Here is a 27836-nt window from a genome sequence, read left to right as displayed (position 1 = left end):
ATGATTGGCATGTTTGGAAAATAGCCAGAAGGCCAATCCAACAGGAGTAGAAAAGTCAGAGTCAGCATTCCAGGCACAAGTAATAAACTGTGCAAAACTTCATGTAAAAGAAAGTAGGGGGACGTCTGAGTGGCTCAGTGGTTGGGTGTCTGCCTTCGGCTCAGGGCCTGATCCCAGAGTCCCAGGATCAAGTCCTGCATCGGCTCCTTGTATGGAGCCTGCTTCTCCCTCTGCCTATGTCTCTGCCTCTCTCTCTGCCTCTCTCTGTATCTCTCATGAATAAATAAAATCTTAAAAAAAAAAAAAAAAAAAAAAAGGAAAGTTGGCCATTTCTTGGCAAGTATGGGCAGTTCCATGTGGCCAAACTAGAATGTCAGCATGTTTTGTTTTGGGAAGAGGGACAGGTACAAAGGAAAGACAGAATGAGCAGCCTTCGTTGCCTTTTTTGAGAGAGTCTTAGTAAGATAACCATGCGTCCTAATGTTCCGCTGGAGCCAGTCATGATGGCATTGTTTCTTTGGTATGGTAATAAGGTACATAGATGGAGGCATAGACCTTTTTGAACAAGGTCTACCAAAGGGAATTCCTCTTGATCTTGATTACCTGCTCATGTTATCACCAAGGGAGAGGAGAAAATAGATGCCGATTCTCTGGGCCTTTTGAGTGATCCTGTCAGCTTATACTGTGGATGTATGTCCACTTAATCACCTGTCCCCCTGGTGTAGGTCTAATAGGATTACTTAGGCCAAGCATTTGTGTGGTCCAATGTGATTTAATAGTGAAGGACATTGAACAAATTTTATCACCAGCTGCAATTTATGCCCTGGAAAGAATACCAAAAAAAAAAAAAAAAAGAGTCTGCCTTCTTGTTGCTGGCAATGTGAACCGGAAATTCCCTACAGTAGCTCAAGGCCTGCAGACCACAGGTGTGAAGACACACACACTACACCATCATTGAGCCCCAAGCCTAGCCAGCCCAGGGCTCAGGACTACTCAACAATTAGTTTCCCAGAGAAAGGGGTCTGAAAGTGATGAGGTTGTAACCAATACTGTTTTAGCATTAGCATTTAACTGAGAACAAAAGATACTGATGTATGCCTTCTCTCACCAATCTCTTCCTCCTGACTCGTGTGATTTTTCCTCCTCCGCCCCAGGTATTTTCTGCCATCGTGTGTCTCTTGCCCCCAATTCACCTGGTGTGTGGGGCCAGGCAGGCACACAGGCACAGCATGCAGGCCTTGGGTCCCAGGGGAGGCAATGAATATTCAAGGTCAAGATGGACTGAGCCACGAGGATGAGGGGCAGGGCCTATGGTCTTTCAAGTACTGCCCAAGGCAGGACCACCCCTACAGTATGCAGACCCTGGGCAAAGAGTTTTTATTTCCCAGGACCTGCCTTGTCTCTTTATGTGGTTCATGGTCAAAGTTGTCATTACTGGCTAACTTCATGAATCTTACTGGGAGGAAAAGGTAGCAAGGTTGTTACTACTCACAAGCCTTGGCTCTTCGGAACCTGTTTATATTGAAACAATAGAAACCTTCCTGTTTCTGCCATTCCCTAATACCATTTATTTAGTGCCAGCTCCATCAACCACACTACAGCCATGAGTGCTGGCTTCCGATGACTCTCTCAAAGGTTGTAATGGTGCTTCCTGGAAAATGGTCACAAATACAAGTCTCACCCAGAGTATGCAAAAAAAAAAAAAAAAATATATATATATATATATATATATATATATATATATATATATATATAAATAAGCAACTACTTATTCTCAGATTACGTTAAATTTACCACTGGGGATTTTATAACATAAACGAAGAGCAGCACATCTTGGAACCATGACTTCTCTAGAATTCTTTACACCATAATCACTGAATTCCTAGAATCATATCTTTTTCCTGATTGGCCTTTCACAGACGATGGGAAGAAAAGGTGATGGGAAGAAAAGGCCCCATGGCCAGAGTGAAAAGAACAGTCTCATTCATGCTCACCATAACTGTCACAGCACATAAAGACTTCCACAGAAAAGATTCCTTGCTGTGAGCCAGTACTGAAAGTCCTTGGAGGAGATGAATGACACCAGAAGACTGCCTGACATGGGGTGTGGAGGCTTTGGAAGGCTGAGATGATGCCCTAGTGCCATTGGCAGGGTGCCCAGAAACATTTACTGCCGCTCCCGCCACCCTGGGGTGCTGCAGCCCTGAGGCAGCTCTGTGATTGGAGAGCTCCTAGGCAAGAGCCAAAGCAAGGACACACACAGGTGAGCCCAAGGGTTGGCAGTTGACCATAGATGCCCCAGAGCCTTGAATTTGTCCTGTCTCTCAAGTGGCTCAAACTCATGTGATCACATGAGCCCACAAAAGAAAAAAAAAAAAAATACTGTGCTGGCTAGCAGGAGCAATCCACTCACCAGGCTGCCCTCCTAGAAGTGAGGTCCATAGGACAACATCATTGGTATGAATTCTGAAGCTCTTCAGGGCCTCTGGTTCACCCACACCTGGAGTAAGGGGTCAGAAATACCCCAGGGGAAACCTGGGTGGCTCAGTGATTGAGCATCTGCCTTTGGCTCAGGTCATGATCCCAGGAGTCCCGCATTGGGCTCCCCACTGGGAGCCTGCTTCTCCCTCTGCCTATGTCTCGGGCTCCTCTCTGTGTCTCTCATGAGTAATAAATAAAATCTTTTAAAAATAAGAAAAAATAAATACCTCAAAGGAGAGTAATAAGATCCAGGGCTGGCATGGAGTCTCCAGGAGGGCAGCTCTGGCTACTTTTGATCTTCAGAGGGGAACGGACTTCTGGATACCATGATCCACACAGGCCTTATCCAGGCTCAGGGCACCAAACCCAGCCCAGACATCAAAGGAGGGGTTAAAACATTCTGAGGAAAGCACTAGGCCCTCTGCAGCCCCACCTGGGCCAGGGACCTGCTTCCCTACATCTAAGGGCAAGAACTGGCCCAAGAACACAGTTTACCTCCCAGTCAGGCTTCCGTGGCCTGTCTAGCCAACCTCATACCCCCACCTCATATCTCTTCTCCAACCCCATCTCCCCCTTGCAATTTTCCACCCCAGGGCCCTAAGGCCTTCACTTCACTTGCAATGTCTAATGCTTAAAGATCCTCCAAGGCTCAACTCGCTCCCTGCTCAGCGTCAATGGGACTTTAAGCACACCTCAGTCTTTCTGCTAGACCATTAGAACCCAACATCTCTAACTGCGCAGGGCCTTGATTAGAATGGAGAGTGGGGAAGAGCCTAGGAGAGGAGCAGAAGGGCCCAAAGGAGGAGTCAGGAGGAAGGGCCCATAATGAAAGACAGGTCCTGGCATCTGCAGGACGACAGAAACCAAGGTGTCAATGGCACCAGTGCCACTGCTGCCCACACAAAAATGTGCCCATTGCACAAGGACACTTCGGCCCCTAAGAACTACCTCTAGGGTGCCTGTCTGGCTCATGATAGTCCTCTCTGCCTGTGAATTTCTCTGCCTACCTACTTACTTACCCCAAAGAAGTGGATCTCCACCAGCCACAATTTTCCTGTGTGACTCCATTCTCTGGCTGAATTCCCTCTGCAATGATTTGGGGGCTCAAACACTGCCAGGGAGTCTCTGTGCACGGCTAGGACTATTTATGAACCCCCACCGCCCTCCACAGTGGGTACACCACCCGTACTTGGAAAGACAGCAAAGACCAGTATCCAAAAGAGGGAATTGGAGCAGATGGGCCAAGATCGGGGGTATCAGTCAGGTCTCATGCAGAAACAAATACTGGAAACCCAGTTCAAACCATCTGGTGCAAAAGGGACACCCTGGCTCATCAAGTGCAAAGAAAAAGAATGATTTGCTTCAGGCGCAGCTGTATCCATGGGGCAGGGCTTTGTTCCTCTCTTCACCTCTTGACTATTTGGCTCTGGGTCTTCCCCATCATAGGTGCAAAGGTCCTTGAAAGTGCCAGGGAAATGTGGATTCCTCTCCTCGTGTCCACAGATCTGCCCACGGGACACCAGCTGACGCTGCTGGGACCTCACCGGCCCTGAGCAAAGAGGTGGGCCAAAGAAGGCTGGTGACGCTCTCCTCCCATGTCCCCGTGCATTTGGGGTGGAGTGGGCTGACATGCCATTGCCATGGTAACAAGAAGGCGTGGGTCTGGGCAAGCAAGGTGAGCAATCTAAAGTCCATGGACCGCAGACTGTTCAGAGCAAGAGAGCTGTACCTGGTTCCTCACAGCCTCAGAAGGCCAAGCAATCCCCTCCACCCCCAAATGCATCTTTTCCTTTTAGTTAATCTTATTGAGGATGATCTCTGGTCTTTGTGACCAGAAGAGCAAGACCACCACATTCATTTGTTTTTTAAGATTTTTTTAATTTATTCATGAGACACAGAGAGAGAGGCAGAGACACAGGCAGAGGGAGAAGCAGGCTTCCTGTTGGGAGCCTGATGTGAGACTCGATCCCAGGACCCCAAGATCACAACCTGAGCCAAAGGCAGACACTCAACCAGTGAGCCACCCAGGTGCCCCCACCCCAATTATATATATATAAACATATATGAAAAATATTTTCATATATGAAAAACATCTGTTTTTCAGCAAGAATCCTGACACTCATGATTATTAACATTTTGGCTTCTTACCTTACACACACACACACACACACACACACACACGCATACTGTGACCTGTGGAGTTAAGTGACACCACCCGGTAGGTGTCCTTGGGCCAACTAGGTCATCACAAAATACTTGAAGATATTAAAAGAAGTGTTTTATACCCCATGGGAAATAACTTGAACTCTAATCATATTTGGCCTTTACATATGTATTGTAGGCCATAACGCACAGGTGGGTGGGTGGCAAAGAGATCCCATAATAACAAAGGCTTATAAATGGAACCCCAGGAAAGAAATCACCACGAAGGAAGATGTGGACCAGATCCCACAGCACAGTGAGAAGGTCAGGGAGCATAGTGAGATCAAGGAGCCTGGGAGGCTGTACCTGAACTCTCCAACTCCCCTCCTCCTGCTGGCATGTAAAGATCTGAGGTAAAAGGGGAGGAAGGGCATCTCATGAGGAACCTATTCAGCTGTGTTACTTTGGAAAGTTGCTTCTATGTACCTCGTTTTCCTCATTTGCAAAAGGGAAGTAGGATGGTAACACTAATGATCTCATGTGGTAGTTTGGAGGACCACATGTATCTTAAGCTTTCACAGTGTTCCTGGGTTCATGCTAAACATTCAGTAAATGGTCATGATGGTGACAATGAAGGAGAAGACATGCCTCATCCCAGAAACTATGGAGTGAAACCGGGGCCAAGGGTAGGGAGAAGAAACCACTAGTAGGAACTCAACCTTGAGACACATACATAGACTTCCCCTTAAAAATGCTAAGCTGAAATGGGAAGATTGGGAGCCCCTTAGATCTGGGGATAGGTAACGAGGGACTCTTTGGTACGGGCAGAGGAGTGAGCATTGCCCCATGACCCAAAGACAGAGGATGAGAGTGGGCCCTCTTCTGCCCATGGGCAGCCAACACCCAAGGTGAGACGCAGGAGGAGCCAGAGACCTGTGCTCACAGGTGCCTGGCAAGGAGCAGGGCTAGGAGCCGTGGCAGGGAAGGGGGGACAGAAGACAACAGAGCAGAGAGGCTGTGCAAGTGTCAACAGAGAAACAGGAGGCTGAGCTGCAGGGGGCCGCTCTAATTTAGTCGAGATGCACACACCACCCTCTGGACCCTAGAGCACCTGGAGAAACACAATAAGAGGAAGGCTTTGGCCCTACCTTTTGGCAGGTGATGGCAACTGGCCCAGCACACTGGGGGGGACAAACCAGTAGTCTTGCCCAGAACCCACAGTGTGTGGGGTTTAGGAGACTTTTGTGGGAGATCCCTGAGCGCTCTGAGCACCACTCTAAGATGATCTTTGCATGGACACAGACCACAGACCGTACCGTCGCTCCTTACCGTGGTATACCCAGATTATAGCACCCTTCCCTGGCTGGCTGCTCCAAGGACAGCTCTGCACTGAGGAAAAGCCAGCACATCTGCTGACCAGGCCATGGCCTGCCTCTCTCCTCATCCCTCACCTGCAGCACAGCGCCCTGGGGAGCCTTTCAAAAATGTTGCTGCCAGGATCCTCTCCCATCACCCAGAGACTCTGGTTTAGGGGCCAGGCATAGGTGTTCTGTAAAAGCTCTCAGGTCAGAACTACTCCTCTACATGATCTGTAGCTTACAGACCCTTGCAGACTTACAATGAAACAGATACGATTCACTAGAGAATGCAATGAACTGGATGAGGCCCTGTGAAGCCCTCCTTGGGGGACCTGGATCCTGGGCACTGACATCCCTTAAAACTGAAATGATCCTTAAACCCATGTTCCAGGAGTCACATCTGCAATCCAAACACTTGCTTGGCCACTTAGGCCACTTACTAACCATGCCTTGCCTAATCTCTCAGTTTCCTCTTCTATAAGTGGCAATAATAGTATCAACCCCAGGGCATGGTGGATGAAATGAAGAAAGCATGCATGGCACAGGGCAGGCACCTAATAAGTGACAGCCATTGTTATTCATGGTGTCTTTACCCCAAGCCAGGAAGATAGAATGAGCACATGAGCAAGGCTGCCATAACAAAGCCCCAAGCGAGGCGCCTGGGTGGCCCAGTGGTTGAGCATCTGCCTTTGGCTCAGGTTATGATCCCAGGGTCCCAGGATAGAACCCTGCACTGGGCTCCCTGCTCATCGGGGAGTCTGCTTCACTCTCTCCCTCTGCCCCTCCCCCTGGCTCATTCTCTCTCTCTCTCAAATAAATAAATAAAATCTTTAAAAACAAGCAAACAAAGCCCCAATTCAGGGAGAACAACAGTTGAGGAGTCAGATAACACTGCCTGCAATGGCTCAGTTTCAGAACCAGATGAGACACCCTCCACACCCTCCTTTGTACCACTGACGGGCTTGCCCTGGATTCATTACTCATCTCTGCCTGCCTCTACTAACCTTTCTCTTCTGGTTCCTCCCTTCGCCATCTTTACTTCTACTTTCTTCCTTCTCCTCATTTCTACCCGCTCTTACCCCTTTGGTATCATCAAGTTTTGTGAGTTGTAAACTAAAGAAACCAACTCTTGTCATTGTAAGCAATACAGAAATTGGTAGGATAAGGAGGAAGAAGCAGGGACCCTCCAGAGAGCAGTAAAAAGGATGTCAAGGTCTTGCCACCGACATCTGTCCACGTGCCACCAATGTTGATACAATGAAACTCACCTGCCACTAGCCTCAAACCTTTGGTCACGTAATCACAAGACTCAAAATCCCAGGAGAGGTTATCCAATCGGTTGAGCCCAACTCTCTTGCCCATTCACAGCTGTTCCAAAGAGGACAAGCGGTCCCTTCGGTTGACACAGTGGACCGTGGGCATGCCTTTTATCAAGACCTCTCTGAATGGAGAACTCAGAGATGGTGAATGATCTCCAAGCTGAATGATCACCCAGGTAAGCTTTCCAGGAGCAGAGAGGGCTAGGAGTTTTGATTGGTAGCCTCAAAATAACAGGTAATCTTCCACTACTATTTTTTCTCCCATTTGTATTACAGTATAATTTACATACAATAAAGTTCATCCTTTTTAGTATTCAATTCTGAGAGGTTTTGACAAATGTATACATTCAAGTCAACACCACCACAATCAAGATATAGAATGGTTTCATCATCCCCATAGAATTCTGTTGTTTCTGTGTGGTAAACCTCTCCCTTAGCCCCAGTACCTGAGAACCACTGTCCATATAATTTTGCCTTTTCTAGACTGTCATATATGTAGAAGCATCCAGTGTGTAGCCTTTTGAGTCTGGCTCCTTTCACTGAGTATAATGCAGTTGCGATTCATCCATGCTATTGTTCTCATTAGCAATTCATTCATTTTTATTGCCGAGTAGTATTGTCCCATTGAATGGTAGACCTTGATGTGCATCAAGTCACCTGGTGAACACATTTGGGCTATTCCCAGATGTTGACAGTTATCCATAAGGCTCCTATAAACATTCACGTACAGGGTTTCGTGTGAACATAGTTTTCATTTCACTAGGTAAATACCTAGGGGTGCAATTGCTCCATTGTACAGTAAATATGTGTTTCACTTTATAAGAAAGGACCAAAATGTTTTCCATACTGGCTGTATCATTTTTCATTCCCACATATGAGTTCCAGTTGTTCCACATCCCCACCAGCATTTGTCTAAAGCATCTTTTTGGTTCTTTCCTCACTTCATCAGTAGACTATCATCACTACAGACAAACATTCCCTGGACATTAGCTGTGTACAAAGCCCAGAGATGGCCACGTGCCCCCGCTTCTCACTTTCTGCTCTCCCCTTCTATCCAGGGCACAGAGCTCTGGGCCAGGCCAGGTCCTGAGGATGCTTGGGTGGGAGAGGGAACACTCTCCCCAGGGACCCAGAACAAGGACCCCTGCAGCCACTGACAACTACTTGCTGGCCCTACTCCTTCCCCATGAAATGCAGCTCCACGAACTCTAAATCCTGACCAGCCCAGATACCTGGTGGCTTCATTCTCAGAGATTTATGTTTAAGAAATACAGTTTGTGCCTCTGGATGCAACCCAAAGGGAAATACAGAGCTCCCCTATGAAATAGTCTATGGAAAACCTGAACCATAATCCAATCAAGACTCTACTCAGCTTTTAGTTTTACAAGAAATATAGGGGACGGTACTATGGTAAATTAAAAGGTACTATGAGGAGGCAATAAATACATCTAGATTGTGGATCATTCTGTAGAGACAAATAGTCCATTGTCTCCAACAAATCAATGGCAGGGGGATTGAAATAGAATGAAAGGACTGGAGAAATAGAATAAGAACAAAAGATACTCAGCCAAAGGCACTTAAAGAGGAATTCCAAAGTTAAACACAGAATTATATGACCCAACAATTCCACTTCTAGATACATATCCAAAAAATTGAAAGCAGGGACTCAAACAGATACCTGTACATCAAAGTTCATAGAAGCATGATTCATAATAGCCAAAAGGTGGAAACAACCCAAATATCCATCAACAGGTGAACAGATAAACAAAATGTGGAATATACCTGCCATGGGAACCTTATAACTTTTATGTTAAGAAGGGGATAACTCGGTGGCTCAGCGGTTGAACATCTGCCTTTGGCTCAAGGCATGATCCCAGGGTCCGCGATCAAGTCTCGCATCGGGGTCCCTGTGGGAAACCTGCTTCTCCCTCTGCCTATGTCTCTGCTTCTCTCTTTGTGTCTCTCATGAATAAATAAATAAATAAATAAATAAATAAATAAATAATATATTTTTAAGAATTTACACTAAGTAAAAGAAGCCCCACACAGAAGGCAACATTGTACGATTCTACTTCCATAAAGTGCCTAGGGTAGGCAAATCCAGAGAGACAGGAAATATAATTAAGGTTATCATGGATGCGGGGGGGATGGGAAGTTATTTTTCAGTGGGTACAAAGCTTCTGTTTGGGATGATGAAAAAGTTCTGGAAATGGATGGTGATGATGGTTGCACCACGCTATGAACATTCTTAATACCACTGAGTTGCACACTTAAAAGTGGCTAAAATGGGGGCAGCCTGGGTGGCTCAGTGGTTTAGCGCCACCTTAGGTCCAGGGCATTATCCTGGGGACCTGGGATCGAGTCCCATGTCGTGCTCCCTCCATGGAGCCTGCTTCTCTCTCTGCCTGTGTCTCTCCCTCTCTGTGTGTGTGTGTCTCTCATGAGTAAATAAATAAAATCTTTTTTTAAAAAAAGTGGTTAAAATGATAAATTTTATGTTATATATATTTTACCACAAAAGAGGATTTCCATTTTTTACTCACATCTTGAAAAATATTAAAAGATACCCATAAACACAGTCAATGGTAACATGTTAGAATCTCTGCTCTCCTGGGGCACCTGGGTGGCTCAGCGGTTGAATGGCTGCCTTTGGCCCAGGGCGTGATCCTGGAATCCCCGGATCGAGTCCCACGTCAGGCTCCCTGCATGGAGCCTGCTTCTCTCTCTGCCTGTGTCTCTGCCTCTCTCTCTCTGCGTCTCTCATAAATAAATAAATAAAATCATTAAAAAAAAAAAAAGAATCTCTGCTCTCCTTGTGCACTTCTCTCTTACCCACATACCACTTCTCAACACTTACTACCTCCAGCCCTGGAGCCTTCACCCCTGCACCCTACTTCTCCCACCAGGTGATTGGATAGGTTGGCTTAGCCTCACTCCCAGCAAGAAAGAATGCCTCCTCTTGGGCTGGAAAGGGGAAGGAGGATTAGGCTGGCTATGAAGAACTGACTTTCTTTGACAGAGGAAAGGCTGTGGTCACACCCACAGTAATAAGTCTTGTCCCTTCACGTAATGGATGCCTGAGCACTCCGTTTCCACCACCCCAGAATAACCTCACTGCTTCATTGGCAAGCAGAGTACTTCACACCTCCCTAATGATTCTCACGCCCATCAGATCCAATCATAATGCTGTCCCTGAGTGCCAACTCTATGCTAAGCATGTCACATACCTTTCCACAGTCCTTTTAACCATCAGGCAGATAACCATTATCATCACTGCTTTGAGGAATTGAGGCTCAGTCCAACGTCAAATGACTTGCCCAAGGTCCACACAGCCAAAAAACGGCAGGCCTTAGATTCAAGCCACTATACCTAGCTGCTGCTAGTTCAAGACCCACCATATTTCTGAGAACTTTTCACAACCAAGTAACCTGATGAGATGGAAGTCAAGTGACCAAAAGGGTCATCAACAGAGCAGGCTTTTCTTGCTCCTCAGGTCCCTCCTCCCTTCACCCTCCCTCCACAAGATGTCATCTACTCCTCACAAAATGTCATCTACTGAGCCCTTCTCACAAAATGTCATCTACAAGCCCAAATCCACTCAGCTGAGTCTTCTTGGCAACTAAAATGAATACACACATTGCAAGCCATTAAGGTAACCACAGCTATGTGGAGAGAGCTGGTCCGGCTTCGGAGCAGCTTCTGACTGACCTCAGGCGGAACGGCCCCTCCTCCCTCAGCTTTGCATCCTGACTCTCTCTGACTGCTTATTTTCCAGCTCCTCGCGGCTCCCAGCCCAGCTCCCAGCTGCTCCCAACTGTGGTTCATTGTAGGTGTCCCAGCTCATTCCTTCTTCATGAGAGACCCTGTCGCCAAGTAGCCACCCGACCTTATCCCGAAGGACAGGACAGAGAGCCAAGCTAGTCCCATCAAGATGGTGCTCAGACCTCCACCTCCGCCTCCGGCTTCACCCAGATGAGGAAAAACAGGCATTGCCTCAAAACTCTGACAATCCAAGGCAAAGCTCACGAGATGTGTGATAACAGGGCCAAGAGAAGAAAAGAGGGATATAAAAATATAAACAAGGGTAAACTCAACAAAACACACACAAGGAGGAAAAGACTTCAAAAAACTTTGTATGCTCTACAGAGGATTTTTCCTAGGCTTTTCTTTAACCAAATTTTCTACTTCAAGCAACATTATTTTTATAATTTAAAAAGATGGTTCACTAGAAATACCATCTGCAATGTTCAAATAAATCATGGTATATTAATGTTCAGAAAAAAAAACTAGGGAAAAAAATCAAAGGTAAATGAGGATTATTTCTGAGTTGGCATTTTAATTTTATTAAGCAATTGACATTAAATTTCCTTCATTTTATGCTGTTCTGTTTGCCAAAACTCTTCCAGTGGAGAATCATTACATTTACAACCAGACAGAAATAAAACATTACTTTCTTTTTTTTTTAAATCCCATCAGGAATTCCCCCTCATTCATCTATCTCTGGAGGGAGGAGGGAAAATAAAAAAGCTGCTTCGGAAGTTCTCCAGCGGTGCCACTTCCATTGGTACCTCAATTGGAATCTATGAGAAAAAAAAGTTCCTTTGTAATGACCTCAGCCATGCTTTAAAAAAAAAAAAAAAAAAAAAGTAAAAGCCTCTAAAACTCATGAAAAACACAGTTGATGTGAATCATATGTCTGAGTGGCGAAGTTCCCGCAAAGCCGGGAGGGTGCACAGATGTGCAGAGCAGAAACTCCCCTCACACAGCAACTGTTCCTCCACAGAGCTAGCAGCTAAAGGTAAATAGCTCGGCCCCGTCAGCGTCCCTGCCTGGGAGGCTGCCTGGCAGGTCCCCATTCTCCTCCCTCCTCGCCCTTTGGTCACCCATCCTCTACCTTTTTATATACTCTCTCCTTGTCCAAAAGGAACAGGATCTGACCATAATCACTCATATTTGTTGACTGGTAGATTATACTCTAGCAGATGACCTAATATCTTAACCAGTCGTTTGCGTTTTAAAACTCCCATCTTCCAGTTGTGGAAAGAAAAACATCTACTAAAGGAATTTCAGGCATCAGCCAGCAGGTGCAGTAATGTCTGTGTCAACGGGAGAGGGGGACGAGTGTTGGGAGTAACTCTGGTCTAGACCTTCCGGGACCTGGTGTGGGCGGCCAGAAGGAAAGGTGGTGGTGGGGCCTCCCCCAGGTGGGCTCCCCACTCCCCTGGGAGGACAAGCTGGCACTGGTCTGGTTCCAGTTGCTGGAGCTGCTGGGGGAGAATGAGGTATTTTTCATCCTCCAACATCTGGAGTCTGCCCTGCCAGGAGGAGTCCACCTGGTACCTCCCCCCACCACCACCATCTTTTCTTTGCTCCCCTCTCACACTAGCCTCTTTCCTCAGAGTTTCCAGGAGCCGGTTTCAGTTTTCTGGCATGGAGCTTCTTTAGGTGGCATTCAGAGAGGTTTTCAAACTCCAGCCTGCCTTGTCTGCCAACCTGGAAACCTCCTATGTTTCATGTGACATTTTGGCCTCTAACATTTCCAACCACAAAATATGTGCTTGAATCGCAACCTCTGCCTTGGTAGAGATTTTACTGTGAGGTTCTTTTCCTGAATAGAACCTCTTCCCTTCCTCCTCCTTTTCCAGATTCGAAAATGCCTAGGTGGGTTGTATCTTGTAAGCAAACTCGTGCAGGCCTAACTGACCCATTAATGTATGTGACCTAATTGTACCCGGCAGTAGATATTTCTTAAACTCTTACTCGACTCACATTTCATATAGTATATAATTTTCTATAGCATATAATTCAAGCGTTAGACGAAATTTAACACAATTGAATCAAGAGACCATCCTCTATTCTTGTGGAGGTCCAGTTCTCTCCCTAATATTCCAAGGGACTTTTTTGTTGTCAGCATGCCTCTCACCTGGAGTTTGGATATCTATAGGCGTACAGATTTCACATGTATCTCACAATTATGGCAGGTCTCTTCCCTTCTCCTCTCCTGATAAGGAACTTAGCCCCATTTATAGCTTTATAAAAATCAATATATAGTTCCATGGTTCATTCTGTCCCCTCTTTCAAGTCTTTATCCAAATGTCAACCTCACCAGAGCATTCTGTGACCGTCCTCAACAAAATAATCCTCAGGTCCTCCTCCCCCACTTTCCCTTCTCCTGCTCTATTCTTTTTTTCCATAACACCATCTTCTTCTGGCAAATTACATATTTGACATATGTATTGCATTTATTGACTGCCTTCCTCAACTAGATTATAAACTCCATTTGGGCAGGGGTTTTTTGTCAGTATAATTCACTGCTGAGTCTCCAGCACCTAGAACAGTGACTGGCACAATAAAGATGCTAAAATAAATCTTAGTTGAGTGGATAAACTGCCATGAGGCATTGGCAGCCTGGCAGATGGGCTGAAAGTGTGGCATGACGGGCTTGTCTCTGTCCCTGCTACCTACAGAGCATCCTGGACCAGCAGCAGCAGCAGCATGGCTTAGGAGTTTGTCAGCAAGGCTAAGTCCCAGGCTTCATGCCAGCCCTGCTGAATCAGAATCTGCACTTAAATGATAGCCCCGGACGATTCATATGCACATGAAAGTTTGAAAAGCACCAGTCTGTATCACAATAATGCAAACAACTGAAACTTGGATCTTACACAGCTGTGTTCTTAAAAGATTTCCTCATACGCAAGAAATAGGTAGCAGTAGGGCTCTGGGGAGGGAACCAGGTTGCCTGGGGAATGAGGATGGATAGGAAGAAACTATTCCCTAGGAATCATTTTATGCTTTTTGCATGCAATTAGTAGCTATTTAAAAGTGAGTAAATTGATTACTTGTAAGAAAGAGTACATAATTAAAGGCCTTCTGCTCCTTCTCCATGGGATGTTTCTCCGTGGCCTCCTTTCTCTATAGACTCTTCTTTCTGCTTACCATCCCCCACCCTGACTCCCTTTCCAGATCAGTATAAAAAAGAGGCTTCTACTGCTACCCACTTAGCAAGCAGAAAGGACTACAGAAGGTTTGAGTTTTAAAGAACAAGTTCCTTGCTCCTTTAGATTCATGTAAGGAAGAATGAATCAGAAATAAAAGGGAACTGAAAACTCCATGATCAAACAAACACAGATGTAAGTGACAAATGCAGTGTGGATGCTTCACACTCTCACATATAACACATTTTAGATGGGTGTGTGTGTGTTTGCACGCACATGCATTCACATGCCAACACTCCCCAAAACCACCTGAAAAGACACAAGCTTGCCGCTGCTTCCCTCTCACTTTCTTTCATCTCCTCTCAGAGTGAGAGCTAGTCAGGACCCAAGTCTCTAGAGTAAACACCAGGGTTACCCAGGCCCACCAGGAAGAGCAGCAGCAGCAGGTAGCTCCCAGGGTGCCCTTGCCATGAGAATAGAAAGTCACAGTCTTCCTGAGCCAGTCTCATGCACTGCTTCAGCAGCCATGCCAGGCGTATCTGGTCCACCAGCCATTGAGCTGAGAGAACTTGTCCATGGCAGAGCCGTCTTCCTAGTACCTGTGCTGAATGGAGACAGCAGCCTCTGCCCCCATGTGAATGGAGAAAGACCCAATGGGGTGCTCATTAGCATCTCCTTCTCCACTGTCACCTGCTACTTCCCCCATCCCCCTTCTTGTCCCACCATACAACTAGATAGTGAGGAGTCTCTGTCCCTGTGGTAGGATGAGGAACTCAGCCTGGCATGGGGGACTCCAAAAGAGGAAGAGGCTATGTCTCAGCCAAGGAGCCAGCCCAGCCAAGGCAGGAGAACAAGAAAACATGGTGAATGACTCCTCCCAAGGGACAGCTGGGGCCCTGGCCGGTCAAGAGACAGCTCAATTGGCCAACCTCTGCCGCCCACATGAGGATGGGATAGGCTTCTGTCCCACCCAGGACCCGTGAGCTGAGGAGCTGGACCCCACTCAGGGGCTCTAATCAGTTTGCTGAAGATAAAATCACTCAATGGCAACTTACCAAGTTCTCTGAGTTGGTGAGGATTTTTTCAAAATTTCTGGGGTTTTGCCTCCCCTAGCATTTTAAATGTAAAGGATCAGATTTCCCTTAAATGCAATATCCTGGTTTCCCTATTTGAGCACCTTGTATTCCAGCTCCAGAGGTCATCATGCAAATACTCTCCACTGGGTCAAGGACAGCCATCACTGACTTCACAAGTGGGGACAGACGTGCTGCAGGGACAGGACCCAGAGAGGAGGCAGGGCAAACTAAAAAACTAAAACTTAGAAAAATACCCAGTGATTTTCCCCCCTCCCAGGGATTTTTAAAGAATTGGAGTGATTGGGATTCTTTCTTGCTGGCAGGTGACCTTTTCTTTCTTACTCGCACATTTGTGTCTTACCATCATTGTTCACAATGACTTACTTCTGTAATGAGGAAGAGCAACCTGGCAGCTCCTTTTGTTCATGAATGCATATATCAAAGGCCAACACTGTTATAAGGGGGTGGCTCCATTCTCAGAGCGTAATCATCACACAATCCCTAAGAATTCCTCCCCCGTTTGTTGTGTTCTTTTTTAATTGAATTCTAACTGCACATGATATTATATCACCTTCAGGTGTACGATACTTCTGTCGTCTTCAGCGATGTATTTCCAGTATTCCATACACATTCTTTTTGCTTTTGTCCTTCCCAATTGTCTCTGACTACCTAGAATATAATGAGCTAAAATGTGTCCTTCACAGACCACCTCCTCATGCCCACTTTATTCCTTCATGAAACCTCCCCCTCTGCTACTTCCGTTGTGTCAGAAGAGTCACATTTTTTCTATTTCCCATTATTGTTTTGTAAAAAAGAGATGGAATGCAATAAAATAGTTGTTCTGAAACTTTTTTGAAGGCAACCAGTTCTTCTCTGGAATGCAGGTTTTTGCAGAAGTGGCGCCCAAACGGAAGGAGAGTAGGGTCTGGACTCCCTACTCCCAGGAGGCACCTGGGCTGCCCTGCCCTCCCAGCCCCACTGCTCCCTGTGCCCAGAAGGAGGCGCCTTCACACGCCAACTGGCAGAGTTTGAAAACCATGTTCCTAAGCCATCACCATCAAGTATTCAAATACCTGCACAGACACTGCTTGGAGGCTTGGCCCAATTGAGGACCAATGGGTGGCTGCCAGCAGCGCCACCATGCGATAGCTCCAAGTGGCTGTTCCTCACCTGACACCAGAATCTGGATGTGACGCATGAAAGCCGGCAAATGATGTCACTGCAGCCCTCATAAGCCACCATTCACAAGTCAAAAGTGGCAAAGTGGAAGGCTATACATGAAGGAGCCTTCTCCTCACAAAAACAGGTATGTCAGAGCCACCTCCATTCCTCCTCAGGCCAGACAGAGCCCCTGTGTACTACCTCCCATCTCTTTTTAGCCCTGAGGCCCTGTCAAACCCTTTGCCAAGTAGAAGGCCTGACTGACGCAGTTAGAGATCAAACTTTAAATCCCACCAGCAACTGTTCTGAAACACTCTCCTACTCTACCCAGGAAAATGGGCTTCTACTCAGGTGGTGGTGGTAGAAAGGAAAGGGCCCTCTGAGTCTGTGCATTCGCCTAGAGGGGAATGGCTGGGGTGCCCTCTTGAGGTCTCTGCAGGTCAGGGCTTCCAGTCTGTCGCCGAGCTCCTCCTTGCTGTGCCCGGCTGGACTTCCGTGGTCACCACGCCATCTCCCTGGGGCTCGGCAGGGCCTTGGGGACTAGCCAGCCACGGTGGGAATGCGGGCTATGATGGGAGAGCTGTTTCAGGGACTGTTGTCTGAGGAGAACACTGCTCCGCCTGGGCACTCGGCTGACATCCCCTGACCCTGCTCTGAAGCCCTAATGGGTCCCATCCCATGGGGCAGGATCCCTGGGGCAAGACCGTTGAGCCACCCTGTGGATGTTCACTGGCTCTGCCCTTCCTCCCGTCTTGTGAGCATCAGTACCAAACTCATGTTAAATTGAAGGATCAAAATTTTCTTTTCAACCCTTCTTCCCTCGAAACTCCCTCGCCAGGGAGGAACAATATCATCAGCACAGGCATTTCTGGGCCACATCCTCCATCCCACCACACCTGGCCCTGTACTTTGTTCCCTGTGTTTCACCCCATGCCAACCCTGCTGCTGTCTTCCCTATCTGACCTTCACGATCCCCCCAGCTGACAAGCAGGGCTCTGGGCCAAGTCCAGTTTCCCTCATTCCTATCCTCCCTTCATCTCCAGCCAGCCTTCCCTACTCCCCCTGGCCATTCAGCAGCATATCACATCATTGAAACCCTTGGTCACACTCTTCCTCAGACTTCTCCCTGCCTTCCCTTTCAAACCAGCTCCTGGAATCCTACCCCAGTCAGAGTGCCTTTCTGACTAATGTGTGCCAGGCACAGAGCTACGGGAGTCACACGTTCTGATCAAATCTTGTGAGGGAAATACTAGTTTCACAGAAAGGAAACAGGGACTCCTGAAGGTTAAATACCTCAGCCAGTTAACAGTGGAACTGGAGCTTCCAGGGGCCAAGACAATAATTTCTTAAGCACGCATGGCATGCTTCACCCTAAACAAGAAGGCTATGATTGCCCTTTCCTGGTACTCGACTAGGTCATAAAATTCCATATTCACTTAATCCCATACTGTTTATACAGAAGATAGATCTGCAGGTACATATATTGGCTAGCTCGCTATCCTGACACTCCTTTCCCTCATGCCCCTGAGCTCTGGGCATGCCCAGTTGCTGCTGGCAGGAAGCGGGGTGGGGTGTAGGGAGAGGTCCTATCTTATTCCACATACATCACTTGGTCCCAAGATAAGCTCAGCCAAGAACTGGGCAAGGGCCAAGTCCACTCTGATCCAGATTTGCCCCAGAACTGGTCCAGAACACAATTCATTTCCAGAAAAGAATAACAGAGATGTGGTTGCCTCACTTGAGACAGAAGAAGATAAGAGGCTGGGGGCACTTTTGTTTCTCCCTTTGGAGCCACTTCAAACATGGGGTCAGCAGAATGCCAGCCATGCATAGGCCAGTGGAAACCACACTTGCTTCGGCCTGCCTGAGTTCTTCAGGCTCTGGCCCATCTCAGGGACAGTCTCAGGCCCCACTGCGGAATCCCAGCAACCAACAACTGTGCTGCCCCTCTCCCTCTCCTGGTCTTTGCACGCTCCCCAAGGCTCAGAGAGAAAAGTCCCTAGAGCCAGGGCTCCACTCTCAGACCTTCTCCACTGGGGCCCACTCAGGTCCCTGGTCACAAAGACAACTTTTAGCACCGAGATTGAAAAAAAAAGTTTTAATAAATACAAAAATCTCCAATAATGACTCTGCTCAGCTCAGGGGCAGCAGGAGTGAAGTGGGGGGGACCCTTGGTGCTGAGTGAGGATAAATTAAAAATCCCAACAAGCCAGTGACATTATGTACAGAAAGAAAGGGGTTGGGCTTCCAGGGCAGAGGCTGGAGGGTGACGGGGCAGGAGCCGGAGTGGCCATGGCCTTGGTCTGCCCTGGCTGCCCCTTCCCCTTGTGGAGTTGTGGTTCCCAGAGGTAGTGGGGGGAGGGAGAAGAGGCAGAAAAGAGGAGCCAAAGGCACTGGGTTTCCCACAGGAGAATGCAGGGTCCTTGGCGCCACTCCTTCCCCCAGCCCAGGCCCCGTCCTCTTGGTCATGCGGTCTTCTGGAGGCTCCCTAGGAGCCTTCAGCTTCTTTCTCCAGCTCTGGAACTGTCCTGGTCTCTGGGGCTGCTGGAGGCAGAAGGGAGTCAATTTTGGAGCCACGTGATCTTGGTCTAGCTGCCTAACTCCTCTGAGCTTCAGAAATCTCATTTGTAAAGCAAAAGCAATCGATACCAAGTCTACAAGGCTGCTGTGTGGTGGAATGGAATGGCACTCGTGAAGCAGATGGCATGGCTCCTGGCAGGCAGCGGGTGCCGCCTTCCCTCCCCAGGCACCCACCGACAGCCCCCTCACTTACCCCGCCGAGATGCGCAGTGGGAGCAGCAGCGACTCTCCTTCCCTGGGCCGCAGGACAGTGGCAGTGAACAGTCATCCCGCTCACAGTGGGGCACCCCTGCCTGGTGCAGGACAGAGCAGATTTTGAGGGTACCCACAGGCACAGGGACACAGCAGTCTTCAGCCCCTTCAGGGAAGCCCTCTCCCAGGAGCCTTCCCTCCCTGGAAAGGTCTCCCCATTCTGGGCCAGGCCCCCAATACCCACCTCACACAAAGCACACTCCCCACTTACCCCGCATCTGCAGGTGATACAGCTCATCTCCCCAAAAGGAGGCACCGAGGGGTGCCAACTCTGGCTCTCTGGAAACCACTGCCCTGCAAAACGGCAGCCCCGGGGCCCATCGGCCTGCATGGGGTCCCCCAACTGGGGGTGGGCTCCTGACCCCACTGTTGGGGGGGGGAGGGAGGAAGAGTTCAGCAGATGTGAGTCCTGTGAGGGACACCAGGGTTTTGTCTTTGAATCTCCAACACCTAGCAGTTTCTGCCACTTAGTAGGTGACACGTTTAGATGAGAGGATGGATGGACGGATGGACGGACGGACGGATGGATGGATGAATAGTTGGATGGTTGGATTGAAGTAAGGCAGGGAGAGAGAGGGGATAGATGGAAAGGGCAGAAACTGGAACCCATTATAGCCCTCTAATAAATACATGCACCTTCTTTCCAAATGCAGGCTAGGCACGGAACGATGCTCAGTGAATGCTGAATGAGCTGAGAATTCCCTTCCGTCCACCCTCACCACACATCCCCTCACCCAGGACAAGGCAATGGGGCACCTCATCTGCCCCAAGAAGCCTCAGTGCCCACCCCCCTCACCTGGACACTGTTTGCAGCAGTCAGTGGGGTTGGCACGGATGGGCTGGGCACAGGCCAGCCGAGGACAGTGCACCTTCTCACAGTGCACCTCTCCAGTGCCCCCCTGCAGGGATCCATTGAAGGAGGGTGTCAGAAAGGAAGGGGAGCCTCCTGCAACCTCCCTTTCCTTTTCCATCCCTCAAATGTCATATTTCAATGACCTTTCACTCAGAGGCCCTGGACTGGTGCTTTATATACCTGAACTCAAATGCTCATGGTAGCCCTGCAATGTAGATGCTCTCCTATCTGCTTATAGGAGTGGAAAGGGAAGTTCGGGGAGCAACAGAAAATGCCAGGGCTATATGGAGCGAGTCAGCGAGCAAAGCCAGAAATCACACCCACGTCAGCCCTTCCCTTTTCCTGCAGGAAGCTGACTCTCAAAGCTCAAAGGACTTTTCACAGTGTTCTCATCCTTGAGCCTTCCGCACCCAGGCTGGGCTCTCCTCTTCTGGCAGCCCCCTCCCCATTTCTGCGGACCCTGCTGGGTTATGGCACCAGAGAGGATTGGGCAGCCATACCTTGCAGGTGCAGACAGCACACTTAATTAAGCCAAATGGGGGCACGACGGGGTGCCACCGGGTACCCGCTGCCCGCCAGCTCCGGTCACCATCAAAATAGCAGCCTGGGGGGTGGGGGGGACAGTGCCCAGCTGCCATGAGTAGTGAGCTCATTGGCTGGGCCCACAATCAGGGCTGGAGTCTCAGGACAACCCCACACTAGTCTAACCACAGGGCCCATTTGTGGACCAGTGACTCAAATGAAGCCTAACATGTCATTCGGAATCTGTGCCCCTCAGCCTCCCTCTACCCTCTCCCCATATATAGTCTCACCCTTTTGTTCCTTTCCTGGTCCCACCCAACAGCTCCCCTGGATTCCCCACCCTTGCTCGCAGACTTCCAGCTCACCCTCTCCAGGGTCTCTGGTCCGTGACAGCCCTGGCAGGTCTCTGACATCTTGTTTCTCTGTGGACCCAAAGAAAGAGTGAAGGCAGAGGAAGACCACCCCCCTTCCCTCCCTAGAGACTTCATGCTACACGGTGGACCTTCCACTACACCCTGTACTCAGGCAGGACCCTCACCTGGGCACACAGGGCAGCACTGGTCCGGTGCCTGCACGGGGGTGGGACAGCTGGGTGGCGGGCACACCACCGGATCACAAATCACCGTGCGCTTCTACAAAGAGAGGTGGGGGCTGGGGGGTTGACTGGGACCCTTGCCCCAAACCCAGATTTCAGTGCCCCCCTTCCACCAGCGGAGCCCTACCTGGCAGGTGCAGAGCGAACAGAGCGGGTCATAGTTAGGCGCCCAGCGGGCCCCATGGGGGCGCTGCTGCCCCTCGAAGAAGCAGGTGTTGGGGTCTCGGGGCCGCCCGGGGCCGCCGGGTTTGGCCGGGGCGGGGGCGGGGGCGTCGGGGCCGAGCACAGCGGGCACCCCGGGCAGCGCAGCGGCCGCTGCATCCGGAGACCCGGGCGTCCACGCTCCCTCGGCCCCCGCCGCCGCCAGGCGCAGGCCGCCCACCTCGCACTGGTTGGCGATGTGCACCTGGGAGGAGAGGCGGGTTGAGGCAGCGCCCGGGCTCCCCCTTGCGTCTCCACCAGCCACGGCCAGCCCGCCTGCCGGAAACACCTCGACCTCTGAGCACCCCCACACCGGGGAAGATGCTAATAGCAGCAGCAATCACCCCCAACAACCAGGGACAGGATGGTCTGCTGCCAGCCTGGTCATGAACCTTCTCTGGCCTCCTGCTCCCAACCAGCCAGGGAATGTGATACTACCACTCCCAAGGCTCAGAGAGAGCGAGTGACTCGGGCAAGAGCACCCAGCCCGACTCTGAACCACCCCCAGCGGGCCACACCGCCTGCCTACCTGCCCGCGGAGCTCCCCTTGGGGGCTCCCCTTGGTGGTGATCAGGAGGGAGGCAGTGCCCTGTGCCAGGTGCCGCAGCAGCTCTGGCTCCAGGTCCTTGACCACGCCCTGGGCCTGTATGAGACAGGATAAGGGGTAGAAACAAGGCGTTCTGAGAAAAAAAAAAAAAAAAGAAACAAGGCGTTCTAGGGCTGTGCCCACCATTCTTAATTCACAGCCGAGAAACTGAGACATGGGAAGGTTAAATAAAGTCTTCAGGGAATTGAAGCCCACTAGCCATGGTGTCAGGTCTCTCTGACTTCCGAGTCTGGTAGCCCACCCCATCTGAGGAGGCTTGCTTCATCCCACCCACTCCTCTGGAGGTCTAGGACATCACATACTATCCAAGAGAGCCCGCCAGACAGGGATGCAGGAAAGGAGGATGGATACTAGGAGGCTGGGTCAGATTCATAGCCAGGTGGCCTGACTCCCGAGCCCGTGTCAGCTGTGCCGTGCCAGGCTACCGGCTCTCTGCTTCCCCCGCCACAGGCCTGCACAGCTCTTCATGCTAACAAGCAGATCTTTTCCAAGCTGCCTCCACCAACATGTCCTCACCTCTGGGCCATAGAATCCCTTCAGCAGCCGCCGGGGCCCTGGCATCCCAGGAGGCCCGAGGAGGTGAGCAGTGACAGTGCCCTGTTCTGAGCCACCAAGCCCAGCCAGCAACACTTCATAATGCAGGTGACAGTGAGTGTCCAGGGAGAGCCAGGCATGTCCTGCTGCCTGGCTCTGCACAGGGGGTAACACCAAGGCTCCTGCCAGGGGCACGGGCAGTGCTGGATCCAGACAGAGGAGAGGCGACAGCTGAGGAGGTGGCCTAGAGCAGCCACTCCCTTCATCCCGGTATTCCCCATCTCCCCCAATATGCATTCCACAGATAGGCAGACACTGTCCATAGGCCCAGGCCTGGGGGGCAGCAAGTTTTAGACTCCTGTACCATGGAATCAGAGTCTCCCAGCAGGGCCAGGCTATACATCCCCACCTTCTCCAGATGCCAACCTGGAGCTCAGGCACAGAGAAAGACACACCAGGCCCTGGCCCCCTGGCCCCATTCCTCCCATGCTTGAGTCACAGATTAGAGGACACCGGAGTGCAGGCAACCCCCCACTCACTATCATGGCGTGCACTGTGTCCACTGTAGGGCAGGGCAGCCACATGCCCCCGCAGTTCTCCATCTGGAAAGTCCTTGGTGCCCACATTCAGGAACAGCTCATTCTGCAGCAGCATGTGAGCCCCTCGGGCACCCAGTCCAGGGCAGACACCCACAGCCTGGGGAGGGGAGGGCAGGGAAGGATGAGCCCTGGCTGTAGCCTGCTAGATTCCAGATGAACCCTTCTCAGCTTTCCCACAAGCCCAAGATTCTGAATGCCTTTCCATGCTTTGTGCACTCATTACGCCCAAAGCACACATGCATAACTGAGCAAGAACCTCGCAAGCCCAGGTCAAGTCCCTCCTCTGCCACTTCCTACCTATGTAACAGTCTTAACCTCTCTGATCCTTCACTTCATCATCTATAAAATGGGAACCATGGGGCGCCTGGGTGGCTCAGTGGTTGAGCATCTGCCTTCGCCTTGGGTCGTGATCCCCGGGTCCTGGGATGGAATCCCACATCAGGCTCCCTACAGGGAACCTGCTTCTCCCTTTGCCTATGTCTCTGCTTCTCTCTCTGTGTCTCTCATGAATAAATAAATAAAATATTTTTAAAAAAAAACAGGAACCATGAAGGCCAAAAATAATATGAGAAAGGCAATCGGTACAGTATGTAGCACATAGAAAGGCTCAGTAAGTGGCACTTGTTGCTGACACATTTATAGTTATGTGGTCTCCCTGTTCAACTCCCTCTTCCATTTGATGTATGGTTGCTGAGGACAGGGGCACATCTGCTTTTCTTCGTATTCCAGTCCCTAGCCTGAGGCTCACCAAAAATGTGTCCAGGAAATCAATGTGCCAGGAAATCAATCAATCAATCAATCTGGTAGTGAGTGAATGATTCTCAACAGCTCTGCTTGTCCAACCTGGCTTTCCACGCCCCTGCATTGTTATTAACTCTGGTGCACGGGCCCTGTGGCCTGGCTCTGCCTGAAGCACTCACCATGTGTCCTCCCGGCTGGAGTCCAGCCATGTGGCACAGGACAGTACGCTGGTTTCTCCTCTGAGGCTTGGTCTCCAGCGTCATGGCCACCACCTCACTGCCTGTACCTACCACTTGTACCTGGTGGGCAGGGTTGGAGAGGGCAAATTGGAGTGGTAGAGAAGGCCTGAGGCCTGAACCCTGCAGGCCAAAGCCCCACCCTATCCTGCTGCCCTCTCCCTTCTTCAGCCCCTGACTCTTACCTGGTAGATCAGGGAGCCATTTCCTAGCAGTGTGAGGCTGGCTGAGCCGGCTCCACCCGTCTGAACTGGAACCAGGGCATCAGCCCCACAAAGGACACTTTGCAGGACTGCAGAGGGACAGAAAGGTGGCAGTGGGCTTGCCTCACAGCCATTCATACCCCAGGCCCCCAGGATTCCTCCCACACCCACCCTGGCCACTTGTCTGTGCCTCTCGGTTGTGTGTGCCCGGGGTGCCAGGCCCCACCCTGCCTCACCATCACAGCTCTGCCTGGCAGCAATGTGTCCACTGATGCGCAGCCCTGGCCCACCTGCCCTCTCTAGGGCCATCTGTAGTTCCCCCAGCACCAGCCAGTCCATCTCCTGGGCTGTCAGGTTGGGCAGGACCTCAGCAAAGCCTGGCTCCTGGAGACAGAGCAAGGTATGGTGGGTGCAGCAAGAGGCCAGAGCAGGGGGCAGCAAGAGCCAGCCCCTCACTCACCTGGACTGAGGCATTGGCCTGCAGCTCTCGCAGTAGCTGCCCCTGGTGTAGAAACTGGAGCCGCAAGGGAACCTGGGTTGGTCCTGCAATGGCCACGCATGTGGATGCCTCAGAGAGAGGTGCTCTCCTTACTCTCCTCACGCCTGCCCCATCCCACTTACCCCCACTCCTGGATTCCAGCAGTCCACGGAAGAGCAACAAAAAATGCAAAGAGTCCTCTGTGTCACTGAGAGTGAGTAGGGCAATGCCCCCCATGCCAGGCTGGGGGGGGCCTTCTAGGGTCAGGATGGCACTGAAGGTCTCTGGGGGAGGGAGGACCAGGAGAGCCCATCAGAAAGTCCCCTCCTCAGCCCACTCCATTCCTGGGAATAGAGAAGACTCAGAACTTCACACCCAGGGACCCATATGCTCCCCTCACCTGCAGCCAGGGCCCGGTGTCGGATGAGAGGCCCCCAGACCTCCCCTGAAGGGTGAGTGGGTGTCACAAGTGCCACGTGCAGCTGTTCAGCCCTAAGGAGCCGCAGAGACAACCGAGGCACTGCCCGCCACACCCCACAGACCTGGAGCAGAGAGATAGGAAGGCCCTACTTAGACAGCATGCAACACGGGCCAGCAGGGAGGCCCAACTGTGGTGAGGAAGGACTATGGGAAGGGGCCCCCAAGCCCTCCTAGGAAGCTCAAGAAGGGGCCTTGGAACCAGATGCTGGGGTCCAAATCCTGGCTCAACCACTTACTAGCTGTGTGACCTTGAGCAAATCACATTCTGCTACTGAGCCTCAGTTCCCTCATCTGTAAAACGGGCATCATAATGTCAGTGCCTTCCTCTCACTGGGCTGTTGTGAGGACCAAAGGAAGCAATGCAGAACACACTCTCAGTACAATGCCCAGACTGGATAAGCACTCATAAATGGCATCATCTCACCAGGCCATCTTGAGTGGGGGCTGCAGGGTGTTCAAACAGGACGCTGCCAGCAGAGTCTGAGAAGCGGATTCGAGTAGGGCGGTCCAGCCTGGGAATGAAGGTCGTGTGAGCATGGGCTCTGAGCCTAGTCCAGGAGCAGCTCCATCAGCCTTTCCCAACTCTCCTTCCCCAGTCCCCAGCTGACCCCTCCTCCCACCTTCCCCTTTCTCACAGCCTGTAGGAGATGGAGAAACGCAAGCTAGAGCGCAGCAGAGAGACTCGGGCCCGAGCCACGGCCTGCGACCTCGGCCCCGTCAGCAGCGCCACGAAGTCTGCGAGGAAAAGATGTCCCGAGTACCGTCACCCGCTACAGCAGGCAGCCCGGGCCGCAACCACGAATCCAGCTGCTGCCTGGCCCCTGCCTACCCGTGTAGCCATCTCCACGCGCCCGATCCTCGGAGCCCGGCTCCCCGCGGTCGCTGTAGCTGCGGTGCTCTGGGTCCCGCGGATACTCGAAGGCCAGGCCCGTCGGCTGCCTCTCGGCACCGCTGCGCTCTAAGCCGGGCAAAAGGGAAACACGGGCTTCGGCTGGGCACTCGGAGAGCCAGCTGGCGGTTCCATCTGCTCCGTCCGCCCCAGCCGCGTGGCGCAGGACCAAGTATCACTGCCCTGCGGTCCTCCCCTCACTGCGAGCGGGTCTTACCCTGGGGGCAGGTCTGGCAGCAGTGTCCCGGCAGCTGACGCGGCTGCACGCAGGCCAGGGTTGGGCACTCGGGTTTGATGTTCTTGCAGCTGACCCTGCCCGGGCCCCTGGCGCGGCGACCCCACTGAGGCTGCTTGCAGGGAAGATGGGAAAAGCGAGTGAGTGCAAGACGCCAGTTGGTGGGACCCAGGGCGAGCGGGGGAGGGCCACAGGACCAGAGCGAGGTCATCCCATGGAGTGAGGACCGCTCTGCTTCTTACAAGCTGCGTGACCCTAGACAAACTACTTAACCTCTCTGGGCCTTAAGGTCCCTATCTGGAAAATGGGGGCAGTAATAGTGTGTAATTAGTAGGATTATTCTAGGAGTTAAGTGAGAGACCAAGGAAACCGCTGGCAAAGAGCCTGACACATAGTGGGTGATCAATAACAGTCAACACCTGAGACTTGAAGGGGGCACTTCCTCCCCACTTTCTCCGCCAGAAGAAAAATATATATTATACATTTGTGTATATACCTGCAGGCTCGCTTCCTCCTCCTCAGCAGCGCCAGCCCACTCCGACATCCCGGACCCGAGCGCTCCCCACCCCCCAGGGCCCCGGCCAGCTCCCCGGCAGTTGGATCCACTCACCGCCTCGCAGGCGCACAGCACGCAGCGCATCACCCCGAAGGGCTCCCCCAGGTCCGGGTGCCACGTCTCGTCCAAGGCATAGACCTTCCCGCCGAAGGAGCAGCCTGCGGGGACGGGCTTGGCTGGCGGCCGCTGTCCCACTCCCGCGGCGTGCCCGCCCTGGGCACCGCCGGCCGGGCCCTGGGTGCCCCCGCACCACGCGCCTCCCGACCCCCGCCCGCCCCCCCGGGCCGCCCGCCGCGCTGAGCCACCTGCGCCCGGCGCCCCCTCCGGGCGGGCGCGGACTTGCCCCGAGCGGGACTCTGCCCGCGCGCCCCCCGGGGCGCCCACCTACCTGCCGCTCCGCGAATGGGCAGCGGCTCCTTCTCGGGCCGGATGGGCAGCGCCGGGGGCTCGGGGCCGGCGCCGTGGGCCGGCCGGCAGCCGAGCAGCAGCAGCCCGAGGAGCAGCAGCGGGGCCGGCGGGGCCGGGAGGCTCGGCATGACGCGAACGGGACAGCTGGGGAGGCGGGAGGGAGGAGGGCGCAGGCGAGGGAGGAGGGAGGTGGGAGGAGGGCCGGGCCGGGGGCGGTACGGCGGGAGGGGGCCGGGGCCAGGGCCCGGGCAGTGCGGCGAGGGGCTCGTCGGGCGGCGGGAGTCGGCGCCGGGCCGGGCGGGGCGGGAGGAGCGGCCGGGAGGAGCGCGGGCGGGCGGGCGCTGACCCGGGCCGTACGCGGCTCTAGTGCCCTGGGCGCCGGCTCTGGCCCGTTT

The 27836-nt window shown here is 51.7% G+C and overlaps 1 protein-coding gene and 1 long non-coding RNA gene across 9 annotated transcripts; one reads left to right on the top strand and one right to left on the bottom strand.

The window, feature by feature from the left end:
- Positions 1-1916: 1916 nt before the first annotated feature.
- On the top strand, positions 1917-12030 carry LOC111093864. 3 transcript variants are annotated; one of them, XR_005383801.1, is made up of 4 exons: positions 1917-2263; positions 3928-4042; positions 7350-7476; positions 11777-12030. It is a non-coding gene; the product is annotated as an uncharacterized LOC111093864 (long non-coding RNA). The 3 variants fall into 3 exon arrangements; XR_005383802.1 differs by having other exon boundaries at positions 3928-4156; XR_005383803.1 differs by lacking the exon at positions 3928-4042 and having other exon boundaries at positions 11777-12029.
- Positions 12031-18555: 6525 nt separating this feature from the next.
- On the bottom strand, positions 18556-27569 carry CHRD (chordin). 6 transcript variants are annotated; one of them, XR_005383799.1, is made up of 23 exons: positions 27422-27550; positions 27088-27191; positions 26460-26592; positions 26183-26311; positions 25989-26088; positions 25778-25865; positions 25274-25415; positions 25017-25157; positions 24856-24938; positions 24632-24779; positions 24378-24484; positions 24136-24255; positions 23156-23312; positions 22599-22819; positions 22005-22118; positions 21402-21680; positions 21218-21311; positions 21045-21101; positions 20658-20761; positions 20101-20203; positions 19516-19713; positions 19246-19345; positions 18556-19016 (listed from the first exon to the last, which is right to left on the bottom strand). XR_005383799.1 is itself a non-coding variant. In XM_038583572.1 (23 exons), exons 1-23 carry the CDS (start codon positions 27567-27569, stop codon positions 18961-18963), a joined length of 2880 nt encoding a protein of 959 aa, XP_038439500.1. In that variant the 3' UTR covers positions 18556-18960. The 6 variants fall into 6 exon arrangements, 4 of the variants coding, with proteins under 4 accessions (XP_038439500.1, XP_038439501.1, XP_038439502.1 ...); XR_005383800.1 differs by having other exon boundaries at positions 18556-19013; XM_038583572.1 differs by having other exon boundaries at positions 19516-19670; positions 26460-26589; positions 27422-27569.
- Between the last annotated feature and the right edge of the window lie 267 nt (positions 27570-27836).

This window comes from Canis lupus, chromosome 34, assembly GCF_011100685.1.
Source record: "Canis lupus familiaris isolate Mischka breed German Shepherd chromosome 34, alternate assembly UU_Cfam_GSD_1.0, whole genome shotgun sequence".
NCBI classification, from domain to species: domain Eukaryota; kingdom Metazoa; phylum Chordata; class Mammalia; order Carnivora; family Canidae; genus Canis; species Canis lupus.
The sequence above is the reverse complement of the archived record's forward strand: the minus strand, read 5'-3'. Positions and strand labels throughout refer to the sequence as shown.

What these genes read in the sequence shown, in the direction of transcription:
- CHRD (XM_038583572.1), bottom strand. Translation starts at nt 27,569, where the DNA reads ATGCCGAGCCTCCCGGCCCCGCCGGCCCCGCTGCTGCTCCTCGGGCTG. An exon ending in CTGCCAGACCTGCCCCCAGG is followed by an intron (nt 26,312 to 26,459) that starts GTAAGACCCGCT and finishes TGCCCGGCTTAG; the next exon opens with AGCGCAGCGGTGCCGAGAGG. An exon ending in GACCAGAGACCCTGGAGAGG is followed by an intron (nt 20,762 to 21,044) that starts GTGAGCTGGAAG and finishes CCCACCCCCCAG; the next exon opens with GCTGCTATTTTGATGGTGAC.